Raw genomic sequence first — 18,554 nt, 5'->3', positions numbered from 1 at the left:
CAAGACTTTTTTTTTTTTTGAAAAGTCTGTGTTTTGTTTCCTTACTTGCATTTTCCAGGTCAATAGCTGCAGAGTACAGTAATAATACTGTCTTTAGCCACACTATAGCGCAGGCAAATAAATCCTTCCAGATTGTCACCTTTGTTTTGATTTTAACAAGGAACCCCAAAACGTTATACTACATGTAATGGGCTTGAAACAGATTATGAGCAGGATGTGAGTAGAATTCTTTTTTATGAGGCAGAACAGATCCTTCCCAATGCCTCCTTTTTGCTCATCCTCCCATTCTTTTCCCCCACACCTTCCCAACAAATAACATCTTTTGTAGCCCTGGTGTAATAACAGGAAATTATAATACTTCTACTCCGATAGTAATACTGTTAAATCAAACACAGCATTTCCTAATTAAAGATTAAGTTTCAGGGGGATAAAAAGACCCTCCCTTTAGAAAGTTGCTGAGGTAAGGGGAAACCTCAGGATATTGACTGTCTTTACAACTGTGAAAACTTTCAAATTTGCGAAAAAAGATAAAAAGAAATCAGTAGGCTAGCATAGCCTTCAATACCGCTCGTCTTCCTTCTTCCTTACTCCTGGAGGCTGCTAACAGCTGACTCAGAGGTCCCGCTCAGGTGCCCTTAACACCCAACCCACCCAGCCCACTTCTTGTCAAAGACCAGCAGCGCACCCTCCTCCGCCTTTAAGCGGCAGCGGTAGGAGGGCCGGCCCTAGTGGGGCACCGGACGCCACGCCTCCAGGGTGGGCGGGGCTGTATCCCCAGAGGCAGGGGAAGGGGCGGGCACTATGACGTAATCCGAAAAGCCAGATCTGGTTGGAGGAAATTCAGGAGAGATTGGGGGCGGGAAGGAGGCGGAGTCTAGTTTCCCTGGTGACCGGTTGCCTGGCGGTCGCCTGGTAACCGGTCGCGGCAGTCCTGGCGGTGGCAAAGCAGGGCGCGTAAATCTGTGGGCTGGACCCCACGTTGGGCTGTTTCTGTTTGTTCCGCGATGGCGGCCGCGGCGGCAGTGGTCACGCTGTCGGGTTTAGAGGATGGGGTGTCTCGGTCGCGTGGCGAAGGGGCTGGGGAGGTAGTCGTAGAGCGTGGCCCCGGCGCGGCCTACCATATGTTCGTAGTGATGGAGGACCTGGTGGAGAAGCTGAAGTTGCTCCGCTATGAGGAGGAACTCCTACGGAAGAACAACCTGAAGCCCCCGTCCAGGTGGGTGCACTAGTCCCCGGAGCTCGGGTGCCGGCTGAGCCCTGGGAAGATGCTTTCCTCCTGCCTCTCGGGGAACGCCGAGGGCGGGTTAGCAAGCACTTGCCTCCATCTGCCTGTCCAGGAAAGGCCACTTGGCGACGGAGGGCTGCCGTGGAGCTCACAGAGTTTTGTCTTGGTATTTTAGTAAAGAGAATGAACTTTTGAAACAGCAGAAAGCACTGGAAGACAGCTTCCCTGGTCTTTAAAGCACAAACGCACTCCCACAAATCACACTTTTTTTCTTTCTAATTATAAAAGTAATAAAATACTTATTGTAGAGAACTCAGAAAAGTACAAAGAAAAGTACAAGAGAATGTGTAGAAAAATACTAAAATCACCCATAACCTTATTCCCAAAGATGAATGTCATTATCATTTTAGATCTATCTTCCCGTTTTTGTTTTCCTCTGCAAGAACCCGCTCCTGCATCAGGTAACCCTGGGTATCTCGGACCTTGCAGAGCACTTTATATGAAGTTAGTAAACTTGTTGATTAATTGCTATGTTTCAAAGGACTTTTGCCTTTGCAATAAGAGTACTCAGATAAATTGAGAAATGGAAAAGACAAATGAAATGACAACTGCTGGAATTGTCTGTATCATAGAACCTAAAGTTCTGCTCCTCTGGTGGTGAAAAGTTCATCATATCCCAAAGCCAGTGCCTCTTTTGTTGTTTGCTGTGTCGTGTAAGAAACAATGTAGGTTAAAAATCTGTAGTACTTTCTCTTAATGGTTATAGCTAGGCTCAAATAGTTTCCCTCCACGGTTTTGATCCTATTCCCTGTTCTCTTTCTGTGACTTGAATTATAATATATGTAGGCTTTATGTAACTTGTCCATATTGTTAAGGCAGTCCACAATAGGAGAAAAGTTAGAGGAGAAAGTAGTGTTGCTTGATCCATGATAGAAATTGCAGGATTGGGAGTTACTACTTAAATGAACTGATCAGAATAATATAAACAAACAACATTTTCTATGTTAAAAAATGCATTTTTTTCTAAATATATTTTTCAAATTAAAAGAAAATGACCTAAAGAGTCTACTTATATAGCTTCTGTACTATTTCATCAGGAGCTTGGTAGAATACTTTGGATCATGGATTTGGATGGAGATATCCTAGTTTAATGGTTTTTAAAGTGTGGTCATCAGCATCACCTGGAAACTTCTTAAAAATGCAATCCACAGGTCCCTTCCCTGGTCTACTGTATCAGAAATTCTATGGGTGGGGCCTGGAAGTCTATCTTTTAACAAGACTACCAAGTGATACTGATGCTTGCTGAAGTTTGAGATACAATGTCATAGGTCTACAGAGTGTGTCAGTATCCATTCCTCTGTCCTGGAGTTCTTAGTCATTAAGGAAAAGATTAGTTGTTACCAGTACGTGCTTAAAGGGTTGTGAACATATACCTGCAAGGACTTCATGGCCTTTATTTCATCCCAGATTTCTGCTACCTTCCAGGACATTTATACTTATCCTGCAGGGAAAAACATGGGAAACATGGAGTGCTGATTTTTATTTAAAAATAGCTATGGCTATAATTATAAACATGATAATAGCTACACATAAAAAAGCAAAATAAAGTCTTTAATCAAACTGAATTGAATGTTATATTACTAGCAAATTTTATTCCTAACAAGTTTAGGTAAAAATCATATTCGTCCTTCCTCATAGGACTATTTTTAGTAGGCTAGGGGATTTAGCAAAGGTTAAGAAATGCAAATATTTGTTATACTGGGGGTGTTATATTTAGTAGTTCTCAATCCTGGCTGTATCTTAGATCTATCTAGGAAGATTTTGAAACATACTCCTACTGGGGCTTCACTCCCAGAAGTTCTTATTTACTTCATGAGGGAAGAAATGTTGATCAGGTGGCAATAGTTTGATGAGTTCCTCAGGTGATTCAAATATGCAGCCAAGATAAGAACAACTTTAACATAGCTGATAGACTATAAACAGTAAGTAAAGATACCAGTGACTTTGAAAAAAAAAAAGTAAAGATGCATAATGAAAAATCAATAAGGTCTTTTCTCTAACTTTTGAGAGTCTCTTAAATCCAAATTACCACTTTTAGAAAGTACTTTCTTATTTCTGACACATAAATTATTTTGGCAAGAGTTTATATGCTCAGTTTTTTTAACATATCCTGCATTTTCCAGGTGTAAGGTCTTTGATCTAATATTTCTTGTACAGTAGTTATTGCCCTAATCCTGTTGATTAAAAACTTTCATGTGAGTGCTGCGGATTACTAGAAACTTCAAACAGTGAATTATCAATGTCATGTTACTTTGAAGCTATTTTTAAAAAGAGTCTTTTGGCAATTTTGGACTTAACTCTCGGTTACTATAGACTTTGCAATGCTTCATATTCCACTCTCCCCTCTTGTTTTGAACAGACACTATTTTGCACTGCCTACCAACCCTGGTGAACAGTTCTACATGTTTTGCACTCTTGCTGCTTGGTTGATTAACAAAGCAGGACGGCCCTTTGAGCAGCCTCAGGAATATGATGACCCTAATGCAACAATATCTAACATATTATCTGAGCTCCGATCATTTGTAAGTGTAAACAACTCTCTTCTTTCTGTATGCTCTCAAGTTATGAATTTTAATATTGCTAATTAAACAACAGAAGTGCTAGCCTTTTAGATGAATCCACTGTTAATAACTATCTTTACATATATACATACACACATACACTTATACACACACATACGTATATATAGAAATATATATATATATAAAACTACAATTATATCGGTATTTATTTTAAGGTAAAACCTCAGAATGGTTGATATTTAACAATAATGCCACTTATAAAAATGCTTAGTATACACTCTTTATAGCCCAAAGTAATACTTTTCTTAATCTTGATCTATTTCAGAGGTAAATTTGTGGATATTTAGTTTTCCTTCTTAAAAATGATATAAAAAAACTACAAAGCTGAAACACTATGTTGAAAGAGAACTTTGATTTAATACTTTCATGTCTGCCTGTTCCTGGGTACTTTTTATTTTTTATTTTTTCTGGAGATAGGCAGTAAGAATTTTTTGACACACATATTATGTATGTTTGACAAGCGAATCACTCTGTCCTTCATACGGTTATTTGAAAATACAATACCAAGCTAGTAGTTTTATTGGTTTTTACCCTAACAATATCAACAATTTGTTCTGCTGTCATGACATGTTATTTCTTTTTAACTTGATACTTTTGACAATAAAATGTCTTTATTTTCCATTTTCTTTAGTTTTTTATGCATCAATGAATTAAAAAAACTAGAGATAGACTTTTAAGAAGCAATGTAATTACTGTTATTTTAAATCTTATTTGAAAAGTAGAAAAGTGATAAATTTATTTAGCAGTACTTCGATTAAAATATTTTGACATTGGAATATAAATAACAAATAATAATACCATGTTTATCTTTTGTATTTCAGGGGAGAACTGCGGATTTTCCTCCTTCAAAATTAAAGTCAGGTTGTGGAGAGCATGTATGCTATGTTCTTGACTGTTTAGCTGATGAAGCATTAAAATATATTGGTTTCACTTGGAAAAGGTAAACATTACCCAACAATAGTAGTTTTATGTGTATAGCGTTTTCCTGTATGAGTATAGAGCTATTTAATTGAACAGATAGGAAGTATTTCTTCTTGACTTTTCTAAATTGGAAATACCACAGGTGATTAGAAAAGCCAGTATGGACAAAATTAGAATATCTGGGATCTTCAGAGCCAGTTTTGATATTAATCATCCCTTTCCAGTTCAAATATATAATTACTAAAAGTTAACCGTGTTTATCCTTGTCAATTAGGAAATTTTTTAAAAGTCTGTTTGTGTGTGTATATATATATGTTTATATACACAAACATAATCTATACACACAGATAACTGATAGCTGCAGATTCAAGGAAAAAAAATGGAAAATAATATAGTACTTTAAATGGGATTTTTTTCCTTTGCTTAAAGTGACTGGGCAAGAAAAATACTGAAGAAGCCTGCTGACACTCTCTTAGGCATTGTTCATTGCTTTCTTATCTGACTTGACAATGCTATGTTTATATTTCTATTATTTATCAAATGTGTTAAAGTCATTTGTTTACAGGTCTGGTTTTCTTGCTAGAAGTTATGAAATCTTAATGTGCACTCTGGCTGTTAGCATTGTGTATTGGTGTATTATAGATGCTCAATAGATGGATGAAGGAATCAAGTATTCAGAAACTATTAATTTATATAGGTTATATAGGTTATAATTAGAAAATACAGATTTGGTCCTTTGAAGATTGAGATTATTGATAGGTTGGAGACTGTAGAAGGTTTTATTCAGGTAAAACATGAGCAACAGTGATTTTGGTTAGAACTAGCTTCAGCGAATAGTTTAATGTGTATTCAGCTACATTCTCCCAGGTACATTATATATTCTGCATTAATAGGAACTTTTAAAAACTTACTTGACTTGGGAATGTGGTTGAACCATAAGAAATTACTGTTATTCACTTATTTTAAACTAAAAAATGGCAATGTTAATGCTTCAACCAAAACATTACCACTTGTATGATATATAAAGAATGACTATGTAATGCACATTATTTTTTTATTAGATTCCAAGAAGTTACGTGTTGTGTTGCTCCATTGAGCACTTTTTGAAAGGATGAAATCTATTGCCCAGTATATTCTAAAGTCAACAGAAGCTATTGGTTTCCCAGCCATAATTCAATTTTGTACTTCCTTTGCTTCTGGGCACATCTTATTCTTGGCCCTGTATTGTGATATGGATAGTGTATAAGGACTGTATAGTATACATACGGAAAAGAAAAAGGGAAGAAATTGAAAATAGGCAGTAGAAAATATATCAGCTAGGTAATATGTAAATTACATATAATTTACATATTTATAGATTATTTAATATATTTAAATCTAACAAAATAAATCCTAGACTTATTTTTATATAGATATTATCATGAGATATTATCTAATTCTAATTAATAAAAATGTAGGAAATTTATTCTTTTTTTCCCATTGCCATCTAGTCCCTTTGTACTCCCCTGCCTCCCACAATCACCACACTGTTGTTCATGTCCATGAGTCCTTTTCCTTTTTGCTTGATCCTTCTAACCCCTAATTTCTCCACCAGAGCTGTCGTCTTGCTATCTATGAGTCGGTCTCTATTTTGCTTGTTAGTTCACTCTGTTCTTTAGATGCCACATGTAAGTGAAATCATGTGGTATTTGTCTTTCTCTAACTGGCTTATTTCACTTAGCATAATTCTCTCCAGGTTTTTACAGCCGAGTAGTATTCCATTGTGTAAATGTCCCATAGTTGTTTCAGCCACTCATCTATTGATGGACACTTTGGCAGCTACCAAACCTTGGCAGTTGAAAATAGTGCTATAATGAACAAACAGTGCTTATGTACTTTCGAATTAGTGTTTTGGGTTTGGATAAAAAGGCAGATCCATTTTTCATTTTTTGAGGTTTCTCGGTACTGCTTTCCATAGTGGTTGCACCAATCTACATTGCTACCAATGGTGCAAAAGGGTTCCCCATTCTCCACATCCTCACCAGCACTTGTTGTTTATTTATTGAGGATAGCCATTCTGACAGGTGTGAGATAATATCTCACCGTGTTTTTAATTTTCATTTCTCTGATGATTAATGACATTGAGCATCTTTATTATCTATTTGGCATCAGTATGTCCTCTTTGGAGAAGTGTCTATTCAGGTCATTTGCCCATTTTTTAATTGGATTGTTTGTTTTTTTGGTGTTGAGTTTTGTAATTTCTTTATATTTTGGGCCCTGACTAGTGTAGCTCAGTGGATTGAGCACAGGCTGTGAACCAAAGGGTTACCAGTTCGATTCTCAGTCAGGGCACATGTCTGGGTTGTGGGCCAGGTCCCCAGTTGGGGCTATGTGAGAGGCAATCACACATTGCTGTTTATCTCCCTTTCTTTCTCACTCCCTTCCTCTCTCTCTAAAAAAACAAAATCTTTAAAAATTTTTTGGATATTAACCTCTTATCATATGTATTGACAAGTATGTTCTCCCATTTTGTGAGTTGTCTTTTTATTTTGTTGATGGTTTCCTTTGCTGTGCAAAACCTTTTTAGTTTGATGTGGTCCCATTTGTTTATTTTTTCTTTTGTTTCCCTTGCATAGGCAGATATAGCTGATAAAATATTGCTACAAGCAGTATCCAAGATTTTACTGCCTATGTTTTCTTCTAGGATTTTTATGGTTTCGGGTCTAATATTTAAGTCTTTATTCCACGTTGAATTTATTCTTGTGTGTGCTGTAAGAAGGTGGTCTAGTTTCATTTTTCTGCATGTATCTACCCAATTTTCCCAACACCATTTATTGAGTAAACTATCTTTAGCTCATTTTATGTGCTTGCTTCTCTGTCAAATACTAATTGACTATACAGGTGTGGGTTTATTTCTGGCCTCTATATTCTGTTCCATTGATATGTGTCTGTTTTTATGCCAATATCATGCTGATTTGATTACCGTGGCCTTATAGTGTAATTTGATATGGGTAGTGTAATTCCTCCAACTTTGTTCTTCTTCTCAGGATACTTTTGCTATGCAGGTCCATTTGTGGTTCCATATAAATTTTTGAGATATTTGTTCTAGTTCTGTGAAATACATCGTTGGAATCTTGATAGGAATTTTGCTGAATCTATAGATTGCTTAGGGTAGTACAGACATTTTAATGATGTTAGTTCTTCCTATCCATGAAGATGGTATGTACTTCCACTTATTTGTATCTTCTTCAATTTCTTTCTTTAGTGTCTTAGAATTTTCTGAGTACAGGTCTTTTTCATCCTTGGTTAGATTTATATCTAGGTATTTTATTCCTTTTGAAGCAATTGTGAATGGGATTGTTTTCTTAATTTCTCTTTCTGTTCATTATGGGCATATAAAAATGCAACTGATTTCTGGATATTAATTTTGTATCCTTCTACTTTGCTGAATTAATTCATGAGTTCTCGTAGTTTTTTGGTGTAATCATTGGGGTTCTCTATATATAATATCATGAAATCTACAAATAAAGACAGTTTTACTTCTTCCTTTCCAATTTGGATGCCTTTTATTTCTTCTTCTTGTCTGAATGATATGGCTAAGATTTGTAGTAGTATGTTGAATAAGAGAGGTAAAAGTGGACATCGCTGTCTTGTGCCCAGTCTTAAGGGGAATGCTTGTAGTTTTTGCCCATTGAGTATGGTGCTGTCAGTGGGTTTGTCATATATGGCCTTTATTATGTTTATGTATATTCCCTCTATTCCTGCTTTGCTGATGGTTTTTATCATAAATGGGTGCTAGATTTTATCAAATGCTTTTTCAGTATCTATTAATATGATCATGTGGTTTTTGTCCTTCATTTTGTTTATTGGTGAATCACATTTATTGATTTGCAAATGTACCAACCTTGAATTCCCAGAATAAATCACACTTGATCATGGTGTATGATCTTTTGATGTATTGCTGTATTTGGTTTGCTAATATCTTGTTGAGGATTTTAGCATCTATGTTCATTAGGGATATTGGCCTATAATTTTCTTTTTTTGTACTTTCGGTATCTGGTTTTGGAATTAGGATGCTGCTGGTCTCATAAAATGAGCTTGGGAGCCTTCCCTCTCCTTAAATTTTTTGAATAGTTTGAGAAGGAGAGGTGTTAGTTCTTCTCAGAAAGTTTGGTAAAATTCACCTGTGAAGCCATCCAGTCCAGGGCTTTTGTTTGTTGGGAATTTTTTGATTACTGCTTCACTTTCACTAGGTATAATCTGTCTCGTCAGATTCTCTGATTCTTCCTGATTTAGTTTTATAAGATTATATGTTTCTAGGATTTATCCATTTCTTCAGGTTGTCCAGTTTGTTGGCATTTAGTTGTTCATATTATTTTCTTAAAATCCTTTGTAATTCTTTGGTGTCAGTTGTTATTTCACCTCTTTAATTTCTGGCTTTATTTATTAGGGTCCTCTCTCTTTTTCTTGATGTGTCTGGTTAAAGTATTGTCAATCTTGTTTATCTTTTCAGAGATCCAGCTCTTGGATTAATTGATCTTTTGTATCTTTTTTTTTTAAGTCTCTATTTCATTTATTTCTGCTCTGATCTTTGTTATTTCCTTCCTTCAACTCACTTTGGGCTTGTTCTTTTTCTAGTTCCTTTATGTGTAAAGTTGGATTGTTTATTTAAACTTTTTGTTGTTTTTTTGAGATAGGCCTATAATGTTATGAATTTCCATCTTTGGATTGTTTTCCCAGTGTCCCACCAATTTTGGATTGTTGTGTCCTCGTTTTCATTTGTTTCATGGTATCTTTGATTTCTTCCTTGATCTCATTGTTGACTCATTCGTTGGTTATAACATGTTATTTAGCTTCCATGTCTTTGTGTGTTTTTCAGTGTTCTTGTTGTTGATTTCTAGTTTCATAGCATTGTGGTCACAGAAAAATGGTTGATATGATTTCAGTCTTTTTAAATTTATTGTGACTTGATTTGTGTCCTAACATGTGGTCTATCCTAGAAAACGTTCCATGTGTACTTGAAAAGTATATGTACTCTGCTGCTTTGGGGTAAAATGCTCTGAAGACATCAATTAAATCCATTTGATCTAGTGTGTTGTTTAAGGTTGCTGTCTCCTTGTTGACTTTCTGTCTAGAAGATCTATCCGTTGAAGTCAATGTGATATTAAAATCCCTGACTATCACTGTATGTATGTTACTCTCTCTTTTTGTGTCATTCAAGATTTGTTTCACATATTTAGGTGCCCCTATGTTTGATGCATAAATGTTTACTAGGGTTATATCCTTTTCTTGGATTCTTCCCTTTATCGTTACGTAGTGTCTTTCTTTGTCTCTTCCTATAGCCTTAGTTTTAAAGTCTGTTTTGTTGGATATAAGTACTGCTACCCCAGCTTTTTTTTTCCATTTGCATGAAATATCTTTGTCCATCCCTTTAGTTTTAGTGTGTGTGTATCTTTCAACCTGAGATGGGTCTTTTGGAGGTGGCATGCATACAGGTCTTGTTTTCTTATCCATCCAACTGCCCTCTGTCTTTTAATTGGAGCATTTAAGCCATTTACATTTAAGGTGATTATTGATTGATATATATTTAAACTATTTTCCTCTTTTTTTTTCTTTTTTTGTTTTTTTTCTTTCATCTTAAAGCAAGCTTTTTAACATTTGTTGCAGTACTGGTTTAGAATTAACAAACTCCTTTAGCTTTTTCTTGTCTGGGAAGCTCCGTATTTCTCCTTCTATTTTAAATGATAGCCTTACTGTGTAAAATAGCCTTGTTTGTTGGTCCTTACTTTTCATCACTTTGAGTATTTCATGCTAGTCCCTTCTGATCTGAAATGTTTCTGTTGAGATATTGGGTGACAGTCTAATCCACAGGTGGCAAACACAAGGCCCGCGGGCTGAATCTGGCCCTCCACTTTGTTTTATCTGGCCCAGCACCTTGTTTATACCCGCAGCAGCATCGAGCTCTCACTTAACTGTTAAGGAGTAGTTACATTTATAGAGTCCTAAAATTACATTCAGCCCTTTGAAGGCAACCACAAGGCTGATGTGTGGCCCCTGGTGAAAATGAGCTTGACACCCCTGGTCTAATTGGAGCTTCCTGCTTTTCTCTTGTACCTTTTAGGATTCTCTCCTAAAAGGTACAAGTCTTTAAACTTTGTCGTTTTAATTATGATGTTTCTTGGTGTGGACCTCTTTGGATCCATTGTATTTGGAACCCTGTGTGTTTCCTGAATTTGTGTGTCTTTTTACTTCACCAGACTAGAATTTGGTCATTATCACTGTCCTTCTGGTATTCCCAAGATGTGGATGTTATTATGCTTCATGTTGTCCCAAATGTTTATTAAGCTCTCCTCATTTTTTTAAATTCTTTTTTCTTTTTGCTGCTGTGCCTGGGTGTTTTTTTCTGTCTTTTCTTCCAAATAGCTGATACAGTCCTCTGCTTTATCTGATTTACTGTTCCTTCCAGTCTATTATTTATCTTAGATATTCCATTCTTTCTTTATTTCTGACTGGTACTTTTTTATGGTTTCTATGTCTTCTTTTTTTTTCATGCTGTTGAGTATCCTTATAATCATTACTCGAAACTCTCTATCTGATAAATGGGTTGCCTCCATTTCATTTAGTTCTTCTCTAGAATTCTCTTGTTCTTTCATCTGGGGCCTGCTTTTTTTTTCTTTTTTTTTTTTGTCTTCCCATTTTGGCTGCTTCTTTCTATTTATTTCTATTAGGTAGATCTGCACAGACTCTGGTGCAGACCTAGCCAGATGCTGACTGTGAGTGGCCTTGGGCAACTTCTTTGGAGCTATCAGTGATCCATAGTTTGTGGCTCCCTCTGCTGGGCCTGTTTGTGTGCTGAAAGAACCAGGCTGTGCACCAAGGCCTGCTTTTACCAGTACTTGGACCAGGGGAGGGTCAGAGGTCCCAGAGATCTGCCTCAGTTGTTATACTTAATCACTGAGATAACAACCTCCAGCTATATTCAGCAGCTTGTGGAGTCACAAGGAGGTGCTATTGCTTTCCTTCAGGCTGATGCCACTTGGAGGAGATTGTTCTGCCTGAGAAAGAGCTTATGCAGTATGTGGGATGACTCAGTACAGGGATCCTGGTGGCTCTTCCTCCAGTTCTCTCCCCAGAACTACCAACCCCAGACTCTCATGCATCGCTAGTTCACTCTGCCCTCTGTCTGCCAGGGCCCAGGGTAAATGGCTGCAAATGAAATTTTGTGCATTAGCCCTTTAAGAGGCTCTCTGCTGCTCTAGCCATCTCACCCTGGCATACAGAAACCCTGCTGCTTTTCACAGCCAGATTTATGTTCCTTTCCCAGTTCTGGTGCGGTAGGATGGGGACCCCACACTTCTCAGGGGGAACCCCAGGCCACTGCAATATCCCTCCACAACTTCAGCTGTTGCCAGTTCCCAGCCAGCCCTCTCACATCTCCCCCTCAGTCATGTTGTGGTGATGTAGTTTCTTCTGTCCATGGTTATAAGGCTTCTTTCCAGCTAATGTTCAATTGGTTATTTAAGATGATTTCTCTACAGATTGGTTGTAATTCCAGTTGGGTCCTGGGAGTAATTCTGTGCAACTTCCACTTGATCCTCCATCATCTTGTCCAATATCAGAAATTTTTCTCTCCCTTCCTTCCTCCCTCCCTCCCTCCTTTCTTTCCTTTCTTTTTCCTTTCTTTCTTTCTCTTTCTTTCTTTCTTTCTTTCTTTCTTTCTTTCTTTCTTTCTTTCTTTCTTTCTTTCTTTCATTTCTACTCATCCTTATGCTACTAGTTAACTGTGTGCTTTTTTAAAAGATTCTATTTATTTTTAGAGAGAGGGGAAGGGAAAGAGAAAGAGAGGGAGAGAAACAGCAATGTGTCGTTGCCTCTTGCTCACCCCCTACTGGGGACCTGGCAGGCAACCTAGGCATGTGGCCTGACTTGGAATCAAACCAGCAGCCCTTTGGTTCACAGGCCTGCACTAATCCTCTGAGCCACACCAGCCAGGGCTGGAAATTTATTCTTTAAAAAAATTGGTTTTGTTTGCATTAGTTTTCTTTCTAAATATTGAATGTTGATTTTCATATTTTGTTAACTTGACTCAGGTATGGGTGTTTTAAACAAGTTTCCAGAAATGAATTAAATACTTCTGGTATTTTTAATATGGGAAATATATGTTCTTAATATTTTTTAAATATATTTTATTGATTATGCTATTACAGTTGTCCCATTTCCCCCCCTTTATTCCCTTTCTCCCTGCACACATCCTCCCACCCGCATTCCCCGCCTTTAGTTTATGTCCATGGGTCATACATATAAGTTCTTTGGCTTCTACATTTCCCATACTATTCCTAACCTCCCCCTGTCTATTTTCTACCTACCATTTATGCTACTTATTCTCTGTACCTTTTCTCCCTCCTTCCCCCTCCCACTCCCTCACTGATATGATAACCCTCCATGTGATCTCCACTTCTGTGATTCTGTTCCTGTTCTAGTTGTTTGCCTAGTTCCTTTTTGGTTTTGTTTTTGTTTTAGGTTCGGTTGTTAATAACTGTGAGTTTGTTGTCATTTTACTGTTCATGTTTTTTATCTTCTTTTTCTTGGATAAATCCCTTTAACATTTTATATAATAAGGGCTTGGTGACGATGAACTCCTTTAACTTGACCTTATTTGGGAAACACTTTATCTGTCCTTCCATTCTAAATGATAGCTTTGCTGGATAGAGTAATCTTGGATGTAGGTCCTTACCTTTCATGACTTCAAATATTTCTTTCCAGCCCCTTCTTATGTGCAATGTTTCTTATCAGAAATTAGCTGATGGTCTTATGGGAACTCCTTTGTAGGTAACTGTCTCCATTTCTCTTGCTGCTTTTAAGATTCTGTCCTCTCTTTAATCTTGGGTAATGTAATTATGATGTGCCTTTGTGTGTGCTTCCTTGTGTCTGATTTCTTTGGGACTCTCTGAGCTTCCTGTCTAGACTTCCTGGAAGTCTATTTCCTTTACCAGATTGGAGCAGTTTTCCTTTATTATTTTTTCAAATAAATTTTTCATTCCTTGCTCTTCCTCTTCTCCTTCTGACACCCCTATGATTCAGATGTTGGAATGTTTAAAGATGTCCTGGAGGTTCCTAAGCCTCTCCTCATTTTTTTGAAGTCTTATTTCCTCATTCTGTTCTGGTTGAATGTTTCTTCCTCCTGGTCCAAACCATTGATTTGAGTCCTGGTTTCCTTCCCATCACTGTTGGTTCCCTGTACGTTTTTCTTTATTTCATTTAGCATAGCCTTCATTTTTCCCTCTAATTTGCGACCATATTCAACCAGTCGTATGAGCATCCTGATTGCCAGTGTTTTGAACTATGTACCTGATAGATTGGCTATCTCTTCATCACTTAGTTGTATTTTTTCTGGAGCTTTGATCTGTTCTTTCATTTGGGCCTTTTTTTTTTGTCTCAGTGTGCCTGTTATGTAGTGAGGGGCAGAGTCTTAGATGTTCACCAGGGCGGGGCAACCCAAGTCACTGTGTTGTGACGCTGTATGTAGGGGAGAGGTCTGAGAGGGAACAGTGCCTCCTGCTCTACTCTCTGCCAGTTTCCAGTCACTTTACTTTACCCACAAGCAAATTGGGTGCTTCTGGTGCTGATTCCCAGGTGGGTAGGTTTGTATACATTCTAGGACTCTGTGGGTCTCTCCGATGGACTCTCCTGTGAGGTTGGGAGTTTCTTCCACTGCCTCAACCCCCACAGGTGTTTTCAGTCAGAGGCTTTGAGTCTTTATTTCACCATGCTGTAACCCTGGGTTGCTCAGTTTATTTCACTCCCCAGTTGTTCCTCTCAGTTTATCTGCACGAGAATGTGAGTCCACCCTGTCCGAAATCTGCCTTGCCCTCCCCGGTCCTCCAGCCACTGCTTTGCCACCCGTCCTCACCCCATTTGGCTGCCTGTCTCTATCCCTCTTACTCATCTGGATGAATGTTTCTTCTTTAACTCCTTGAGTGTCAGACTTCCATACCGTTCGATTTTCTGTCAGTCCTGGTGTTTTTTTGTTTTTAAATTTGTTGTTGTCCTTCATTTGGTTGTGCAAGGAGGTAATGGTGTGTCTACCTGCATCTCTGTCTTGGCCAGAAGACCACATGTTCTTAATCTTGATGGAGGAATGATTGTTCAATACTTAGTGTTAGGACCTCTGATTAGATTTTGGTAATTAGAATAAAGTTGGAGCTCTTCTTATTACTTCTACAGAAATAAATTTCAGATTGATCAAAGATATAAATATGAAAAATGAAACTGCAGTGGTACTAAAAAGCCAAAGGGGTATGGGATATGTTGTATGATGTTAAAATTATGATGGATGCATGAAAAGGTTGTAAAATCAATGTAATAAAAATTGTAACAGTCCTGAATAGCCAAGATTATAAGTAATAAACTAAGAAATTATTTTTAACACAGGTTAGGCCAATTAGTTTTCTTAATATACAGAAGGCCAAAGAATGTGAATAGTCATTTTCCTGAAAAAGAAACACAGATAACTATTTAAAACATGAAAAGGTATTCAGTCAATTCCATGTGAAGGAAATACAGTTAAAACAAAAATGAGAAATTTTCACGTAAATGATTGGCAAACATTAAAGTTTGTATACCATATTGGTGAATATGTGGAAATGGAGTCAGTGTTGCTGGAAGTGTAACATAATAGAAGTTAGTTTTGGCAATAGCTAGCAAAACAATAAAATGTACAAAGTTCTTGAACCAGCCATTGTAATGTTATACATAATGCTAAATATTCAGTGATGACCTCTGTAATATTGTCTAGTAAAAAAACTAGAAATAACCTCAATGTTCAGCCATAGATTACTAGTTAAGTCATATGATATTATTGTTAAATGTAATGCATGCAGGTGATAGAGAGGGGAGAGATGTATGTATAGGTACTTGAATGTGGTATATTAGTAAATGAAGAAAGTATATAGGGCAATGTGCATGATATTAGCCTATTTATGTAAATTCATTCTTTAAATTTGGAGATAAATATTTTTGCTTCTTTATACAGAAAATTTTAAGAATACGTGAAACATTTAACTGATTATTGAAGAGGGATGGAATAGGACAAGATCTGTTGTAGAGGAGATCCTTAATATTCACACCATATATACTTTTTTGTCCTACTAAAATGTTTTGTTTTGTTTTGTTTTGTTTTCAACTCTAATCTCATATTAAGCTTTATTCTCTTAGACCAACATATCCAGTGGAAGAATTAGAAGAAGAAACTATTCCAGAAGATGATGCAGAATTAATGTTAAATAAAGTGGATGAAGAATTTGTGGTATGAGTGTTACTGAATTTATTGTTGATTTTCACCTGTGGATTTTTTCCTTCTTTTAATTCTCCCAGACTTCTATTTTCTGGAATATAATTTATTGCATTATTCTAGAGATGAAAAGTTTTTAGAGTACCTACCATGTTCAGTTGTTTAAACCTTCAGTTAAGTTAGTGTTCATGTTCTATATATAATGATTGAGGTTTGGATTTTAGCAGAGGTTCTTTAATTGTGGACAGGAGGTAGTAGATTACTACTTATATGAGCAAACATTTTATTAACAACTATTCATGACCTTAAATAGTCATAAATAATACACAATTTAAACAGAATAATAGAATTTAGGATTAATGCATTCTGCTTCATAAGAACACCATTCATTTCTCAGGAACTACATTATGCTTCCAAACTGAGGATAAATACTAATTTTAAAACTTAAAAATTTTAAATGCAGGAACTTTAAAAATACTTGTAAACATCAGTATTATTTAAATTGTTTGGCAACATCTGAGCTTTCCCGTTCTTAACATTCTATTAATAGTGTAACTCTAAATGATCAAGTCTCGACAACAGATTAGACTAGTCAAGTCGCAGAAACAGAGAGCTTTTTCTCAGAACCAGAGATGGATTAACTGTGGTGTTTTAGGAAGTATTGCTATGATCTGAAATCAAAATGACGGTGTATTTTACTCTCATAAGTCAGTTAAATTTTCCAGGTGATTTTAAAAATTAATGTAGAATAAGTATTATATTTCAGCTTAAAGTAATTTATTAAGCTACTATATGATACAAAGACATTAATCACTGCATTGTTTTATAGCAAGTGCTGAAAATAACCATTAAGGAACTTAAGCTATATTCAAGTAGTAGGGTATGGTATATCCATGAAAAATTGTTTTTTAATTGTTGTTTGTAAGAAGCACACAGTTACATCTATAAGTTACAAGGGTGTAATGTACAACATAGAGAATATAGTGAATAATATAAATATATATGGTGACAGATGATTCCTAGACTTACTACGGTGATCACTTCCTAAGGTATATAAATGTTGAATCACTATATCATTCATCTGAAACTAATATAATATTTTATGTCAACTATAATTAAAAATACATTTTAAAAAACTGACTCTGCCCCCCTACACCAAATATATACCACTGGGTACATATTGTCAAATTACTAGGTTTTAAAGTCATGTGAAATGAAATACTTCTTCATAGAATGACTATGCCCCAAACCAAATATACATTTTTCTAATAAATAAATACTATTTAAGTAAAATAAAATTGTTGACAGAAAAATGTTAGTGACATGGGCATGGTAACATACTATATGCATAAACTCAACTATGTAAAATGTTCAAAAAAAGAAAAATAATGTTAACATGTTAACATTAGTTATATATAGGTAGCAGGATTGTGAGTAATTGTTTTTTTTCTATGCTTTGTATTTTCAAAATATTTAACATGTTTTACTGAAGGAAAAACACCATTGTAAAATAAATCAATTTAAAAGATTCTTTTTTGACAGAATATAAATTTAAAGTTAAGGTAAAAATTCATTCATTCTGTGTGTGTTTATTGAGCACCTGTTATGTAGCAGACAGTGGGTAAGACCCTGGTGGTACACAAGCTCTGAGGCAGAAAGGAACTTAACCATGATCAAGGCGCTGAGAAAAAACCCTTGTGGTCAGATCTCCTGAGTGAGGAGGAAGGTGGCTTAAGATGAACTGGGAAGATAGGCCAGGTACTTACCATTTGGGGCATTTTAGGAATTTAGATGTTATTGTTTGCGTAATAGATCTTTCCATTCAGGCTCAGAAAATTTTAAGATCTCACATTTTCCTAGGTGTTACTTCATTTTTTTTACTCTGATATATTTCTCATCTTGTCTTTGTAATAGCTGTTTATTAGTTACTAGTTTATTGACAGATACCTGGTCCCAGTGCATCAACATTTAGCTTTAAAGAGATATAACTTGAAACTGCCAGTTCAGAAAAAAAGTATAAAAACATACTAGTCAGAAAAATAACCCTATGAGGGCAGAAACAATTTTGTGCTTTTTTTTCATCTCCAGCTTATTGTTCAGGGCATGGTGCACAGTAGGTGTTTATTAAATATTTGGCCACAAAATCATCTGTCAGCATATTGCTGTGTAATTTTAGAAATTATAGCTAATTTTTTTCTGAGAACCTTTTAAAGTTGAAAGCAGCATTATGAGGCATGTAAATTAGAGAAATAAACTAGAAAGCAGTCTCATCACACATTTTTTCCCAACTGTGAGGTAAACACCTTCTGCTGTCATAACACCAAACTCAAAGACCTTCCTCAAAAGGTTGCCTCTGAAGCTATTAGTTCCCTTAGTCATGTCTCAGGAGGTTTTTTCCTTCCTTTCTTTTCTTATTGTCATTATATTCTAAGGAGTCCTCTTACCTCTCCCATTGCTCAGGTTAAGGAGAACTGGATCAATGCTAAAAAGCATTTGG

The 18,554-nt window shown here is 36.2% G+C and overlaps 1 protein-coding gene across 1 annotated transcript in view; it reads left to right on the top strand.

Moving 5' to 3' along the window:
- The first annotated feature begins 948 nt into the window (after positions 1-948).
- IFT57 (intraflagellar transport 57) overlaps positions 949-18,554 on the top strand; it is a 73,830-nt gene continuing 56,224 nt past the window's right edge. Inside the window, exons 1-4 of the mRNA XM_028505137.2 lie at positions 949-1,216; positions 3,645-3,807; positions 4,689-4,807; positions 15,982-16,072. Coding sequence (XP_028360938.1) covers positions 1,005-1,216; positions 3,645-3,807; positions 4,689-4,807; positions 15,982-16,072 — 585 coding nt within the window. The 5' untranslated portion in view covers positions 949-1,004. The remainder of the gene's footprint in view (positions 1,217-3,644; positions 3,808-4,688; positions 4,808-15,981; positions 16,073-18,554) is intronic.

This window comes from Phyllostomus discolor, chromosome 2 (assembly GCF_004126475.2).
Source record: "Phyllostomus discolor isolate MPI-MPIP mPhyDis1 chromosome 2, mPhyDis1.pri.v3, whole genome shotgun sequence".
Taxonomy (NCBI): Eukaryota; Metazoa; Chordata; class Mammalia; order Chiroptera; family Phyllostomidae; genus Phyllostomus; species Phyllostomus discolor.
Note: the sequence above shows the minus strand (reverse complement) of the source record. Positions and strands in the feature narration are given on the sequence as shown.